The sequence below is a fragment of the Oryctolagus cuniculus genome, chromosome 1 (assembly GCF_964237555.1).
Source record: "Oryctolagus cuniculus chromosome 1, mOryCun1.1, whole genome shotgun sequence".
NCBI lineage: Eukaryota > Metazoa > Chordata > Mammalia > Lagomorpha > Leporidae > Oryctolagus > Oryctolagus cuniculus.
In genome coordinates, this window is record NC_091432.1 from 33280458 (window position 1) to 33297185 (window position 16728).

The 16728-nt window shown below is 37.6% G+C and overlaps 1 protein-coding gene across 13 annotated transcripts in view; it reads left to right on the forward strand.

The window, feature by feature from the left end:
* The window catches only part of CCDC73 (coiled-coil domain containing 73), a 153404-nt gene that overhangs the window by 132192 nt on the left and 4484 nt on the right, over window positions 1–16728 (forward strand). For all 13 annotated transcript variants that reach the window (XM_051825570.2, XM_070071699.1, XM_051825535.2 and 10 more), the window contains 4 exons: window positions 2162–2296; window positions 10903–11095; window positions 12742–14232; window positions 15703–15836. In XM_051825570.2, coding sequence (XP_051681530.1) covers window positions 2162–2296; window positions 10903–11095; window positions 12742–14232; window positions 15703–15836 — 1953 coding nt within the window. The remainder of the gene's footprint in view (window positions 1–2161; window positions 2297–10902; window positions 11096–12741; window positions 14233–15702; window positions 15837–16728) is intronic.

Here is a 16728-nt window from a genome sequence, read left to right on the forward strand (position 1 = left end):
GCCACCTGCAGTGCCGGCATCCCATATGGGTGCTAGTTCAAGTCCCTGCTGCTCCACTTCCCATCCAGCTCTCTGCTGTGGCCTGGGAAAGCAGTAGAAGATGGCCCATGTCTTTGGGCCCCTGCGCCCGCATGGGAGAACTGGAGGAAGCTCCTGGCTCCTGGCTTTGAATCAGCGCAGGTCCAGCAGTTGCAGCCATTTTGGGGGGTTAACCAGCGGATAGAAGACAGCTATCTCTGCCTTGCTGTAACTATGCCTTTCAAAATAAATCAGTAAACCTTTAAAAAATAGGGAGTTTCACTGATGAGGCCTCAGTCTATAAATTTGGATAACACTGGTTATATCTTGGAATTTTTAGTTTCTACAATGATTTCACTGCCAAAATACATTAGTACTTAACAGAATGTAGTGGAATAAGAAAAAATGCTGAAGTTTTCTTGAATGGGAGATTAGATCTGCTCTTTAATTGTATTATCTCTAAATTTTTCACTATTCTTGAGTGAAGGACAGTAATAGTATAGCTACTGAGATAAAGATGGGTTTTTAAAAAATAATAAAGATACTGACAAAAGTAAGTTGGAACCATATAAACTATTATATTTGATCATTCAAAAAATGAATAGTGAAAATGCTATCCTAATACAACTTACTATATATTTTAGATGTTATTAAAATGTATTGAAATGTTATAAATTATAGTGTTATATGTCTGTTTTGAGGTAACTAATTACATAGCTAATGCATATGTATAGACAAAAAAGGATATTCAGAAATTATTTAAGGAAGGGGGGGGTCACAAAAGAAATTCAATTTCTAACATTTATTAAGCATAATGCTATGTGTTAGGCATTATTATAAGCACTGGATTTTCACAGGTGGCTAAAATACAATTACCAAAGAGTACACACTCTCAAAGGAAAGATAACTCTAGAATTAACCAAAATATTGTGGCATTAACTGAAGAGAAGAAGGACTAAAGAGCCTTGGGGGGCCTGCGCCGCGGCTCACTGGGCTAATCCTCCGCCTGTGGCGCTGGCACCCCGGGTTCTAGTCCCGGTGGGGTGCCGGATTCTGTCCCGGTTGCTCCTCTTTCAGTCCAGCTCTCTGCTGTGGCCCGGGAAGGCAGTGGAGGATGGCCCAAGTACTTGGGCCCTGCACCCCATGGGAGACCAGGAGGAAGCACCTGGCTCCTGGCTTCGGATCAGCACAGCACATAGTAGCGGCCATTTTGGGGGTGAACCAATGGAAGGAAGACCTTTCTCTCTGTTTCTCTGTCTCTCTGTCTAACTCTGCCTGTCCAAAAAAAAACAACAACAACAACAACAACAACAACAAACAAACCTTGGGGAATACCATCATTTTGTGTTTGGGGTGTGTGTGTGTGTATATTGAGGCAGGAGGGAAAGAAGCTGGGGACTGATAAGAACAGTGGGGAAAAAGTAGAAAGATAGAGAATAGAACCACACAGCCAAGAGAGGAGGCTCTTTGAAGAACACAGTAGTCAACATAACCAAATGTGACAGAGCTGATAAATTGTGTGAGTCTTCAGAAAAAAATAATTCTGCCAATATGAGGTGGTATTTGAGAAAATAGAGCAATGAAGGGAAAAGTCAGGGTTAAAGAATGATGAGATCTTCCTCTCTGTCTCCCCCTCTCACCTCTCCTGTCACTCAAAAATTTTTTAAATGATGAAATATTAGAATTTGAAAGTAGCAAATGTGGACTATTTAAGAATTGAGAGAAACAGAGTAACTGGATAAAGAAGAACAACATTAGGAAGTGAATAGAGCATATTTGTGGGCCGAGAAGATGCTATTGCAGTATGAGAGACTGAGAATAGGCAGAGGAGGAGACAATTACTAAATCTAGGGAGATAGGAGATGATAAAGAACACATGGAAAATTTAGCTTTGGAAAACAAGTATTTTGCAGAGATAGATTAAAAGATATTTTAAAATGGATAAGATGAAGAGAAAGCTATATGTTTATATCTACTGGCCTCTGTAAGAAATATTATACATATTTATAGGATTTGTGTAAGGAGTTTCAATAAATTATGGCTCTCAATATTCGTAATTTGTGATACTACATCACAGTGTATGTTAATAAAGTATTTTCAGACAAGATATATACTTGCTCATCTTTATTAAATGTTGTAATAGGTTGAAGAACTTACTGAAGAAATTAATGAGGTCAAAAATGAATTATCATTACTTAAAGAAACTCATATTAAGCTACAAGAACATCACAACAAATTTTGTGAACAGAGAAAGTTTGAGGAAGACAAGAAGTTTCAGGTAAAATTAGAGTATATTGGGGGGATACAAACTGGTGTAGTAATTAGAATGATCATTGATGATTTTCTCCTTGTTCTGTATGTCACATTTCCTACATTTTAAGAAATGAATATTAGTATGTGGTCTGTGATACATTTTAGTTAATTTTCATATGCAGTATAATATAAGGATAAAGGGCTAAAGGGCTGTTTATTTGGAAATGGATTCATAATCGTTCCAGCACACAGTTTTGTTGAAAAAAAACTATTCTTTCTTTTCCTGGACTGTGATACTGTCTTTGAAAATCAGTTGACCAAGTATGTGTCAGCTGGATTCTTTATTACATTCCATACATTATTATTGCATTACATTCCATGTATACTTAAGTGTATATATATATATATAAATATATGTATGTATATATATATATTTAAGTAATACTACACTATCTTTATTAGTGTATCTTTGTAAGAATTTTTTCAACTTTTATTTAATAAATATAAATTTCCAAAGTACAACTTTTGAATTATAGTGGCTTTTCCCCCCATAACCTCCCTCCCACCTGCAACCATCCCATCTCCCACTCCCTCTCCCACCCCATTCTTCATCATGATTCATTTTCTTTTTTTTTTCTTTCTTTTTTTTTTTTTTTTTTTGATAGGCAAAGTTAGACAGTCTGAGAGACAGAGAGAAAGGTCTTCCTTCCATTGGTTCACCCTCTAAATGGCTGCTATGGCTGGCGCACTGTGCCGATCCGAAGCCAGGAGCCAGATGTTTCTTTCTGGTCTCCCATGCGGGTGCAGGGCCCAAGCACTTGGGCCATCCTCCACTGCCTTCCCGGACCACAGCAGAGAGCTAGACTAGAAGAGGAGCAACCAGGACAGAATCCGGTGCCCCTACAGGGACTAGAACCTGGGATGCCAGCGCTGTAGGCAGAGGATTAGCCAAGTGAGCTGTGGTGCTGGCCATCATCACGATTCATTTTCAGTTATCTTTATATACAGAAGATCAACTATACTAAGTAAAGATTTCAACAGACTGCACTCATCAAGACACACAAAGTATAGAGTACTGTTTGGGTAGTAGTTTTACCTTAAATTCGCATAGTACAACACATTAAGGACAGAGGTCCTACATGGGGAGCAGGTGCACAGTGATTCCCGTTGTTGATTCAACGATTGACACTCTTATTTATGACATAAGTAATCACCCAACGTTCTTGTCATGAACTGCCAAGGCTATGGAAGCCTCTTGAGTTCACCAACTCTTATCTTATTTAGACAAGGCCATAGTCAAAGTGGAAGTTCTCTCCTCCCTTCAGAGAAAGGTACTGCCTTCTCTGATGGCCCATTCTTTCAGCTGAGATCTCACTCACGCAGATTTTCTTAAAATATAGTCCTTCAGTTTTGTTGCTTTCAGAACTTCTGCTTGCCATGCCAGGTGCTCCACACCACAATATCATTTTTAGAATTAGTTTTTCAATTTCTAAAAAGCATGTGGAATTTTGATTGTGGTTGTGTTGAGTCTATAGAGTAATTTGCAAAGAATTGACATTTTTATAATATTAAGTTGCTTAGTCCATGAACATGGTATAGCTTTTTACTATCTATTTATTTGGATATGTAAAATATCTCTTAGAAATATTTTGATGTTTTTATTGTACAGGTCTTGCAAATATTGTATTAATTTATCCCTTAATATTTAATGTTCTAGATTCCCTTTTAAACAGTATTTTTTAATTTAACTTTTAAATAAAAGATTTATTTTATTTATTTGAAAGAGTTACAGAGAAAGAGGGAGAAATAGAGAAAGAGAAATCTCCCATCCACTGGTTTACTCCCCAAATGGCCTCGACAGCCAGGGTTGGACCAGACTGAAGTCAGGAACCAGGAGCTTTCTCTGGATCTCTAACATGGATGCAGGAACCCAAGCACATGGGCCATCCTCCACTGCTTTTCCCAGGCACATTAGCAGGGAGTTGGATCAGAAGTGGAGCAGCTGGAACTCAAACTGGTGCCCATATGGGATGCTGGCATCACATACAGTGGCCTTACTCACTATGCCACAGTGCTAGTCCCTAAATTTAATTAATTGTTCCTTTCTCATATATAGAACAATTGATTTTTATACAATAACTTTATTTATTTGAGAGAGAGAGAAGGGAAAGTGCAAGAGCAAGCAAGCAAGCATGTTCTCCCATCTACTGTTTCACTCAGTACATGCCCTTAATGGCCCTGGCTCAAGGGCTGAAACTAGGAGCCAAGAACTCCATCCAGGACTCCCATGTAAAAAGCAGGAACCTAATTACTTGAGCCATCATCTCAAGGTTTGCATTAGTGGAAAGCTAGAATTGGGAGCCAGAGGTAGGTATTGGACCCAGCCACTCTAATATGGGATGTGGGCATCTTAACTACTAGGCTAAATGTCTATCAGTTCATTTTAAAAGTAACTCATATGGGGCCAGCATTGTGGTGTAGTGTGTAAAGCCACCGCCTGCAGTGCCAAGATCCCATATGGGCACCAGTTTGAGTTCCAGCTGCTCCCCTTCCAATCCAACTCTCTGCTATGGCCTGGGAAAGCAGTAGAAGATGGCCTAAGTGTTTGGGGCCTGGAACCCACATGGGAGACCCAGAAGAAGCTCCTGGCTCCTGGCTTCGGGTTGGCTTAGCTCTGGTCATTACGGCCATCTGGAGAGTAAACCAGTGGATGGAAGGCCTCTCTCCCTCTCTCTCTTTCTCTCTGTAGCTCTGCCTTTCAAATAAATAAATAAATCTTTAAAAATAAATTAACTCATTATTATAGCAATTTTTCTGGTTGAACTGTTGGGATATATATATACATATATATGAGCACAATGTCTGTGAATTCAGGGCAGTTTTACTTCTTTTTTTCTAAAATGTGGTATACATTTTATTTCTTAGTAAACTAAGCACTAGCTAGGGTCCTGTAATACAATGTTGAAAAAACATTGTGACAGTAGGCATGCTTGTCTTGTTTCTCATCTCAGGTGGAGAATATTTAGTCTTTCACTCTTTCATATTATATTAGCTGCAGGCTTTTTATTAATACTCTTAATCAGATTGAGAAAGTTTCTTTCTATTCCTTACTTGCTGAGCTTTTATCATGAATGAGTTTTTTTAAATATTTATTTTATTTATTTGAAAGGCAGAGTTACTGAGAGAGCGAGGGAAAGATAGATCTTTCATCTACTGGTTCACTCTCCAGATGGCTGCAACAGCTGGTAGTGGACCAGGATGAAGCCAGGAGCCTCATTCAGGTCTCCCACGTAGGTGCAGGGGCCCAAGGACTTGGGCCATCTTTCTCTGCTTTCCCAGGCACATTAGCAGGGAGCTGGATTGGAAGTGGAGCAGCAAGGACTCAAACCGGTGTCCATATGGAATGCTGGCATTGCAGGTGGTGGCTCAGCCTGCTATGCCACAAAACCAGCCCTGTGAATGAATTTTTATCATGAATGGGTATATAAAGTTAATTAAAAAATGAATCTTAATGAAGAATGGGATGGGAAAAGGAGTAGGAGGAGGGATGGGAGTGGGGGTTAGGAGGGTGGGAATTGGGAGAAGAACCACTATATTCCTAAAGCTGTACCTATGATATTTGCATTCATTAAATAAAAGCTTTAAAAAATCATGAATGGGTATTAAATTTTGTTAGACACTTTTCCTGTATCTATTAAATTCATTGCATTTCCTTTATTATGTCAATATTAATTAGATTTATTGATTTCCAAATGTTTAAGTAAGCTTGGATTCCTGGAATAAACACCAATTGATCTTGATGTGTATTATCCTTTTTTTATATGACTGAATTTTTTTTTTAAATTTTTATTTATTTATTTGAAAGAGTTACAGAGAGAGAGAGAGAGAGAGAGAGGTCTTCCATCCACTGGTTCACTCCCCAGATGGTCTCACTCTCCAGAGTTGTGCTGATCCAAAGCCAGGAGCCAGGAGCTTCTTCTTGGACTCACTCATGAGTGCAGGCGCCCAAGGACTTGGGCCATCTTCTACTACTTTCCCAGGCCATAGCAGAGAGCTGGATCGGAAGTGAAGCAGCCAGAACTCAAACTGGCACTCATATGGGATGCCTGCACTGGAATTGGTGGCTTTACCCACTATGCCACAGCGCTGGCCCCATGACTGAATTTTAATTGCTAATGTATTGTTAAGGATTTTGCATTGCTGAAGAATATGGATCTGTAAATTTTGTTTGTTTTTTCTTTGTATTTTTTTCAATCTGATCTCTGTGTCACTAATTATACTAGTCTCATAAACTGAGTTGCAGTATGTTCCTTCCTCCTATATTTCCTGGAAGAGTTTGTGTAGAATTGGTGTTAGTTCTTTATTAGATGTTTATTAAATTAAATATTAGAATTCACCTGTGAAGCTATCTGGGCTTTTTCTTTGTGAAAATATTTTTAATAACTAAGTTAGTATTTAAATTATTTACAGAGCTGTACAGATTCTCAGTTTCTACTTTTGTTGATTTGGAGAAAAGAATTAACATGGCAGGTCTGTAACTGCTACCCTTAGAAAGGCTTACTTATAAGTAAACTTGGTCTTTGGCTGATGTCTGGAAACTCAGAGTTGAGGAGGGTTCCTACTATCTCCTAAGTGACAAGAGTGGCTTACAGTGCCTAAACTGTTAGTCGAAAAAATGCAGTTTATTCTGAATGTCTAATTTTGTTCTGGGAATCTGGAGTTCAAAAATATGCTAGGCAGATAGTGCCTGCATGACTAGTCTCCCAAAAACCTTGGCAGTGAGTCTCTAATGAACTTCCTGTAGACAGCAATTCACTTGATGTCAGATGCTGCAGGAATTAGCATGTCCTAAGTGAATCCATTGGGAGATAACTTATAGAAGCTTGTACCTGGTTTCCTCATAACTTCACCTCCTGTGCTTTTTCCTTTGCCTGTTTTGTTTTACATCCTTTTGCTGTAATAATCTTACCAAGAGTGACTGTAAATTGAGCCATATGGATCCCCCAAATAAATGAATCATGGATTTGGATAAATTTTTTAAAAAATTTATTTGAGAGGGATTGGGAGGGACAGAGAAGGAAAGAAGGAGCACATCTTCATCCATTGGTTCACTCCTCAAATGCTCTCAACAGGTAGGGCAGGGCTGGGGCTAGAACCAAGAATGTAATCTAGGTCTCCCACATAGATGGCAGGAATCCAGTTGCTTGAGCTATCACTTTTGCCTCTGCATTAGCTGGAAGCTGGAGTTAGGAGTCAGAGCCAAAGCCAGAAATGAAACCCACATTCTTAGCATCTAAACTGCTAGACTAGGTGCCCCTCCAGTTTGGGTGACTTTTCTTTCAAGGAACTTTTACTTTTCATAAATTTTCATATTTATAGGCTTAGAGTTGCTCATAATAATCCCTCCTCCTCCTCATGTTCCTCTGTAGGATATGTATTGATATCCCTCTTTTATTCATGATATTTATGATTCCTGTTCACCCACCTACCCCCTACAGTGTAGTTAGAAGTTTTTCAGTTTTATTTATCTTTTCAAAGAACCAGGTGTGGACTTTATGATTTCCTTGTTATGTTTGTTCATTTCATTAATTTTTTTTTTTTTTTTGCTATTAACGTTCTTATTTTCCTCATTCTACTTACTTTGGGTTTATTTTTTTTCCTGGATATTTAAGTTTTGAATCCCCTCCTTTTTTTTTTTTTTTTTTTTTGAAGATTTATTTGAAAGGGAGAGTTAGAGAAGACATGGAGAGAGAAATCTTCCATCTGCTGGTTCATTTTCCAGATGGCCACAATGACCACAGCTAGGCCAGACTGATGCCAGGAGCTTCATTTAGGTCTCCCACAAGGGTGATAGAGGCCCAAACGCTTGGACCATCTTCTGCTTTTCCAAGGCCACTAGCAGGGAGCTAGATGGGAGGTTGAGCAGCTGGAACACAAACTGGTGCCCATATGGGATGCCTGCCTTACAGGCAGTGACTATCTGCTTTGCCACAAGGCCAACCCCAAGTTAGAATCTTAGAACACTGATTATTTTTCTTTCTTAAGTATTCAAAGTTATAAATATTCCTGTAAGCACTGCTTTAACTGCATTCCACAAATTGTGATATGCTTTGATTTTCTTCAGATAGAATATTTTAAGATTTCTTTTGTGAGATCTTCTGTAACCCATGGGTAAGGGTATGGGTATGGCCTACTGAAAATATGTTGTTCAGTTTCCAAATATTTAAAAAATTTCCAAATGCCTTTCTATTAATGATTTAAATATAATTTGGTTATAGTCAGAGAACCTTCTAGCTTAGACTTTCATCTTTTCAGCTATATTACCACTTGTTCTTTTGTCAAGTGTGTGGTCCATCTTGGAGAATAGTTCCTGTGCCCTTGAAAATAATACATATTCTGTGGTTGATTTGAGGAGTGCTTTATGAATGTCAGTAGGTCAGATTGGTTGATTATATTGTTCATGTCTTCTCTGTACTTTCTGATTGTGAGTGTGTGTGTAGGTGCTTGTTCTGTCAGGGGTAGAAGAAAGTTGAAAATTTGTAACTGGGAATTTATCTTTTTTCCGTTCTCTTGATTTTTTTCATGTGTTTTTAAGCCTTATTATCAGTTATACAATTTATGATTGTTAGAGTACATTTATTATTTCATGACTTTCTAATTGACATTTTTATCATTATGAAATGTGCATTTTTTTTAATAGAAGTTGCCATTGGAGCTGGCGCTGTGGCATAGCAGGTAAAGCCACTGCCTGCAATGCCGGCATCCCATATGGACAGCCGGTTCAAGTCCCGGCTGCTCTGTTCCTGGTCCAGCTTTCTGCTAATGCGCCTAGGAAAGCATTGGAAGATGGCCCAAGTCCTTAGGTCCCTGCACCCACTGGGAGACCCAGAAGAAGCTCTTGGCTTCGGATCAGCGCAGCTACCGCTGTTGCAGCTGTTTGGAGAATGAATCAGTAGATGGAGGATCTCTGTTTCACTCTTCTTTCCTGCTGTAATTCTGCCTTTCAAATAAACAAATCTTAGCACATACACACACAAAGTTGCCTGTTAAATATTTTACTGTCTTCATACTAGGCTTGTGAGTTTTTTAAGGAATGGGATTGCATTTTGTTCATTATCCCAATGCTTCATGTGTACATGTACTCAGTAAGTGGGGGGTAGGGAAGGGTACTGAACTGATTCTGTTTTAAGGATATATAGCAATATCGCTTAAAACAGTTCACCTGCTATTCTCCTATGTTTTTCATAGAGTGGTTTTTCTATCATATATGCGAATATTTCAAAAAGTTCATGGAAAATATGTATATGAGGGAAAATGTTGATTTCAGGGTTTATGACACCAAGATAAACCTCTCAATACCATTTTTCCACAAACTTTTTGAAGTTCCCTTGTATAATGTATAATGTGATAATGTGTAGATGTTGTAAGGGTCTCCATTTTATTTAAATATAAGACTATATGAAATGAACTTAGCTATCTTACTACTAAAAGTAGTGTTTTAAAAATTAGTGGGGCCATGGCCGGCGCCGTGGCTCAATAGGCTAATCCTCTGCCTTGCGGCGCTGGCACACCAGGTTCTAGTCCCGGTCGGGGCGCCGGATTCTGTCCTGGTTGCCCCTCTTCCAGGCCAGCTCTCTGCTGTGGCCAGGGAGTGCAGTGGAGGATGGCCGAAGTGCTTGGGCCCTGCACCCCATGGGAGACCAGGATAAGTACCTGGCTCCTGCCTTCCGATCAGTGCAGTGCGCTGGCTGCAGCACGCCGGCCGCGGTGTCCACTGAAGGGTGAACCAATGGCAAAAGGAAGACCTTTCTCTCTGTCTCTCTCTCCCTCACTGTCCACTCTGCCTGTCAAAAAAAAAAAAAAAAAAAAAAAAGAAAGAAAGAAAAAAAAATTAGTGGGGCCAGTTCTATGGTGTAGCATGTAAAGTTGCTGCCTGCAGTGCCAGCATCCCATATAGGCACCAGTTCAAGTCCCAGCTTCTCTACTTCCAATCCAGCTCTCTGCTATGGCCTGGGAAAGCAGTAGAAGGTGGCCCAAGTCCTTGGGACCTGCACCCGTGTGAGAGACCCAGAGGAATCTCCTGGCTTCGGATCAGCCCAGCTCTAGCTGTTGTGGCCATTTGGGGAGTGAACCAGCAGATGAAGACACTCTCTCTCTCTCTCTGCCTCTGCCTCTCTAACTCTATCTTTTGAATAAATAAATAGTTCTCTTATTTGAAAGAAAAATGGGGAGAGAGAGGGAGAGCTCTTCATTCTGCTGGTTCATTCCCCGGATGGCTACAATATCCAGTGCGGGGCCAGCCCAAAGCCAGAAGCCAGGAGCTTCATCTGGTCTCCCATGTGCCTGGCAGGGACCCAAACACTTGTGCTGTCTTCCACTGCTTTTTCCAGGCCATTAGCAGGGAACTTGATAGGAAACAGAGCAGCTTGGACTCAAACTGGTGCTGATGTGGGATACCAGCATTGCAGGCAGTAGCTTTACACACTGTGCCACAAGACAGGGCCCCTCAGATAGAAATTGTTAATGCTTAAATTGAAACATGGATCCTGTTTTTGTCAGACAAGTTTGTTGAGCTGTTTTATTATTTTAAATTTCTTTTGTGTTAAATAAATATTTTCTCTTTTACACTAGAATGCTCCAGAAGTAAATAATGAAAACTGTGAAATGCTAACTGAAAAATCAGAAAACACCATCATACAGAAATATAATTTTGAGCAAGAAAAAAGGGAAGAAAATACTGAGAGTTTTTCTTCATATGCTGGTGACAAAGAAACACAGCAGGAAAAGAAAAAATGCCTGCCGATAGAAGAAACTGTCATAAAAGGTAACCATAAAATTGTATTGGTAACTTCTCTAACTTGTAAGGTATTTTTTTTCACAGATAAAGATTCTGCCAAAGTGCTGTGCTGGACCTTCTGTGCAATTGAGGGGAATACCGGTTACTGTCTTTGATTTGAAGTCATTATATTGTAGATGGAAAAGCAGCTACCTTTTCATTTGTATACAAGGTTACTCCAAAGTTCATAGAAAATATTTATTTTGCTGCAAAAAAAATTTGGAAATGCATGCAAAGAAAAAGTCTTCAACAAGTTCATGGAAAATGTGTATAAAAAATCCATGAATTTCAAAAATTTTTTACATCAAAATAACTGTCTTTATTCTGTTTTTCTTTTTTAAATTTTTTATTTATTTTCATTTTATTTGAAAGAGATCTTCCATGTGCTGATTCACTCCCCAGATGCCTACAACAGCCAGGGCTGGCCAGGCCGAAGCCTGGAGCTCAGAATTCAGTCGAGGTGTCCCACTTGAGTGGCAGGGATCAAGTACACGAGCCATCTGCTACCTCCTCGATGCATTAGCAGGAAGCTGGATGAGAAGGCAGAGGAGCCAAGACACAACCCAGGCCTTCTGATCTAGTATGCGGGCATCTCCAGCAGCATCTTAGCTGCTGTGCCTGACACTGCTCTCAATTGCATTTCCCATGCACCTCTTTAAGTATCTTCATATGTCAACGAAAAAAGCATCCTTCAAGCTGTTCTTCCACAGTCAATATTCACAATCAGTATTTTGGGGGCCGGGGAGAACTGCATTGTTGCTTCTTTCTCATCACTTATTCCTTGACTTTACATTCTGGTTTTTGCCTTCACTACTTGGCTGACAGCATTCTTTGGGTCACCAGTAGCCTTCTGAGCAGACCTACAGCAGTTTTCATAATTCCAATGACACTTCTGTAACCATCAAAGTAATTTACTGATTTTTGAAAGAGTTGCATGAACATGGTGCTGGCTGAAGATTTTCAAAGCTAGGCTGAACAGCCACTTGGTGGAGATGTTGTAGAGAGAATGATTGGGCTAAGAAAGCCTTCAAGACCTGAAATTTGTATTCTAGATTATCTTAACTACACTGAAAATTTGAAATCTGTGGTAGAACACAGATGAATAAAATTAGTATCTTTATTAAATGGAAATATTATTTACCCCAAACTATCTCAGAGTTGAAAAATATTCTCAGGGCAGTGAATAAAAAAGTGGTGATTTTCAGTCTTGAAGAAGCCAGCTAGCAATCCAGGACATTGGTGGACCTGGGTAGTAATATGAATTTAGAGTGTAATCTGGCAAGGTAAATTAATTTTATCAGCCATGTGTTTATATGGAATTAAGGCTAGAGAAATAAAACCATTTTGTAATATTCCAACTTACTTTCCTCTCTTCAAGCCAAAAAAATACCTTTGCTGATATGAATAAAAAATATAGGTAGAGCCAAAGATTTAGCACCTGAGTATATGCTTATTATGATTAAAAAGAACATTTTTAGGTAAAATTTATATTATTAGGTTTGTATAATTATTGGCCAATAAAATATTTAAGGCTAAGTTTTTTTTTTTTTGTAAAAATAGGTGATACAAGTATGTTTTCTAAAAGCAAACTTCAGAGTGCAATATAAAACTTTACTGTTTTCTCATCATGACAGATTTACAACTTTTTGAGAAAAACTTCAAGAAAATTGATACAGCAGTGTCTCAGGATGAAACTCCAAGTGAAATCTCCTTAACCAACACTCTCTACATAGATAAAAAAGTAATTAGTCTAGAAAAAACCTTGAATGTTACTGACTGTAGAAAATCAGTTACTACAGAAATAAAAGACAAGATGTGCTTGGAAAAAGACAATGTTTGTACAGAAGATAAACTGCCAAATAATCCTTCATTAGTGGTAGATCCTGCAGAAGAAACAGAAAAGGTACACCTAGAAATAACTGACCTTGCCCATGCAGATGCACATCTGGAGGCTGAAAAGAACAGAACATTATTTAATAGTATTTTAAATGACATGGTTCACAATACAAGTCAGAATAAAGATGGTTCTGAAAGTGAACCATTCAAACAGTTCAGATTGCTTCTGGGAACTGAAGAAAATGCTACAAAGAATGAAATTACTAATAGTGACCAGACAAAAGCAGCTTTAGATTCATCTCTAGATGTAAAAAAGAATTCTGTTCACTGTCAGAAATACAGTTTACAAGATTCAAGTAGTGTTATGTCAGATGATAAACGATGTAAAATAAAACAAATACAACTGTTAAAGGAAAACAGTGAGTACAGCATATTACCTTTTAAACAAACTTCATATTTTCAGCCAGTCTGTAGTGATAACCCAGAGATACCTGAACTAACTGTTCCCTGTGATACAGTAATCAACCACCCCATTTCATCTGCCGCTTTCCTTGATAATTTGAAAGTACCTCTTAAGAATTCAGACAAAAATATTAATATTATGCCTGTGTTGGTTAAACCAAACGCAGGCCCTGAGGAAGGAACTATGTGGAAAAGTATGAGTGATATGAAAAACAGTCAACTAAAGAACTGCTTGGAATATCTAGAAAACAGTCATGTGACCATTTCTCATCTTCAGGTCAATGATGACAGTAGTCATGCTTCACAAACTGGAGATGTGAAAACTGATGCTCGCAGGAAAACTTCTACAGAAACACAGTTTCTCAATAGGCAGATTGATGAGAATCAGATAACTGAAGCCACAAAACCCAACCACTTCCTTTTTGTGAATGTTAATGAAAGGCAGCACACATTGTTAAATAACACAGAGACAACAGAGTCATTAAATGACATCGTTTCAGGAAGAATGTACAGTGAAGGACAGCTGGAAGAATCCCATTCATTTCCCATAAAGCCATCTGGAGATTTAGTAAACACAAGTGGAAGGTCAGCCTTTGATCTTCCAACTTCAGATAAAAAACCTGAGAAAACACCAGTATACACGAATTTTTTAAATCCTAGTCCTTGGTCCAAAGTAAATCAAATTGAAAGTCAAACAGTGAGCACTTCAACATCTAGCATTCCTGTTTTACTGAAGGAGAGACCACTAGGTCCATCAGAACACAAAAAGATCATTTCAGTGACTCTTGGGAAAAATGTGGATGATATTAAAAAGGATATAGAACCAGGTAAGAAAGCAATAATTTTAATTCTTAAAATGTGTTTTTCTTACAATTCTTGATTTTTAAAGTCTCCAAATAGATTGTATTTAAAATGAAAATGTTTACAGTAATGGTCTTTTGTCCAAACCTAAAGCAGTACATATATATATCTTTATGTAAATGTGGAAAAGTAGATTTCTTTTTACTTAACTCTGGGGCAGAATAAGCAATACATATAATTGCATTTTAGAAATGAAAACAAAAACTTTGTCATCAAACGGCAAAACAATAGATCTGGGTCATTAATTTTAATTGAGTAACTACCTAGTCTGATTTCTTTTTTCCTTTTTAGAACAAATGAGTAGTTTGTCACTTTGGGGATACTTTGAGCCCCTTTATAATTATGCACTTCTGTAAATACACTGAAATGTTACATATTTTAGAGAATCGAGGTTCTCTTTTAAGAATTATCATGTGAAGTAACAATGTTCATATTTCGCTTTAAAATATGCAAGGGGAAAAAGGAAAATCAGTGAAATATATATGACAACACGGATGGCTGTTGAAGTTGGGTGATGGTGCATTAAGGTTTAATATGCTTTACATTTATGTTTAATAAATGCATTTAAGCTCATTAAAGAAATAGGGATTACCTGCAGTTTTGTGTGTCCTCAGATTTCACAGGCTTCTTTTCAAAGGGAAATTTAAAAACTTGAAAAAGAAATATTCAAGAATCAAAACAAATATTGTTCACTAGCACTAATATAAGGGAAAACAGAAGAAACTGAAATATTGTATAACCTCACTTACCAAACTATATTACTTCAGATTTCATTAATTGAGTTGGTCAGGTGCAGTTTCAGGAGCTGGTTCATTTACTGTTTTCCTAGAGCCCTTTCTTCTAAGGTAAATTGTATTTTGGAGGTGTCTACAATTTTGTAGAAATTCAACTTGTAAAATTCTCATACAGTACATTTTAACCTTTATAGTGGACATGTTCTGCAAATCATTTTTATCTATTTATTAATGCCCAATGAGCCCTTCCAAACAACCCTTTGTTAGGTTTACTACTGTGGCCAGTTTCTTCAGATATAACTTATAAATAAATCTGGCATTTAGTTGGTTTAGACTTTTCCATTAGTTTGAATTGGTAAAATGTTCATCATGTTAAAAGTTTATGTTTGGGCAACGCAGTAAGCAGGGAGATAAGCATAATATTAAACATGAGTTATCTTGTTTGCTCTTAAGATTTATTTTACTCCTTTTAATGTAAAATTATAGTAATCTACAAGTTTAAGAAAGTAGAATAATAGAACCTCATTTTTTGAAATAAAATGCCTAATATTGAGAACAAAGTCTAGGAAAACTATAATACTCAAAAAAAATTGTCGCTTTTTAAATACAAAAGCACACAATCAGGGAGAAACAAATTCAATCACTAAAAGGAGTACCTGGAGAATAAAATTCAGTTGTTGCCATTTCCCCTTTGTCAATCAGATACTACCAGCATGAACAGAGTTGCTGACACTCTGAATAACTGGAGTATCCATCCAGATCCCAAGGGAGGACCCAGTGAAGAGAGGAATGCAATCGCAAAGACTTTTTATGATTCTTCTTTTCCCACAGAACATGTAAGTCAATTAAAAATATTGCCGAGCAGACCTTAGTGAGTTAATTCTACAGATATGTGTAGAACTGTACGCATCTGGATGCTTTAAGACCTAACTGATCTCCAAAATAATATCAAGAGGGCAACATGGCACCATTTTTCACAATTAAGGTTGATAGAAAACAGCAGGAAAAAGTCACAGTGTATAAATCATATAGATATAATCCAGCCTGTCTGGGAAAGGAGAGTGTGAGACATCATGTTATATACTTTTATGTTTTAGTCACCTAAATTTAGAAATAGTAGCATTTGAGCATTTTAATTTTTTATAGGTAATAAAGATTTTCCTAATAAGCCCAGTTTTTAATAATGCTTAATTTATATGATTTTTGGGGACAGAAAAGAGAAGAAATGGTTTATCTCTATTAGAACACAATGATGTGAAAGGATCAAACACCCACAATGTGATATGATAGTTAAGTATATAATATATAGTAAGTACATATTACATAGTAAGTATATATTCAATATAGTAAATATATATATTTAGTAGATAGTAAATACAATACATATATAATCATATATAAAATTAGTCTGCATGGAGATTAGATGGCTCCCAGGAGTACATTTAGTAACTACATCTGACAGATTATTTGGCTCAATTTTTAAGTTTTGCATCTGAGTAGGCGGAACTTTAGCAAAAACAAAAAAGATAGCTAGTGCTTGAAGTCTACAAAAACAGTTGTAGGTGTAATTGCTAAAATGAGACCTGAAAAGGTTAGAAAAGCTTACAACTACTACTAACTTTCTGTATTTTAACTTTTAGACCTCCACATTGAACAGCTTCCTCCTTAGCATATACGAAGTTCAAATTATACCAACACATCCTTAACAAAGAATAAAGCTTTTAACAG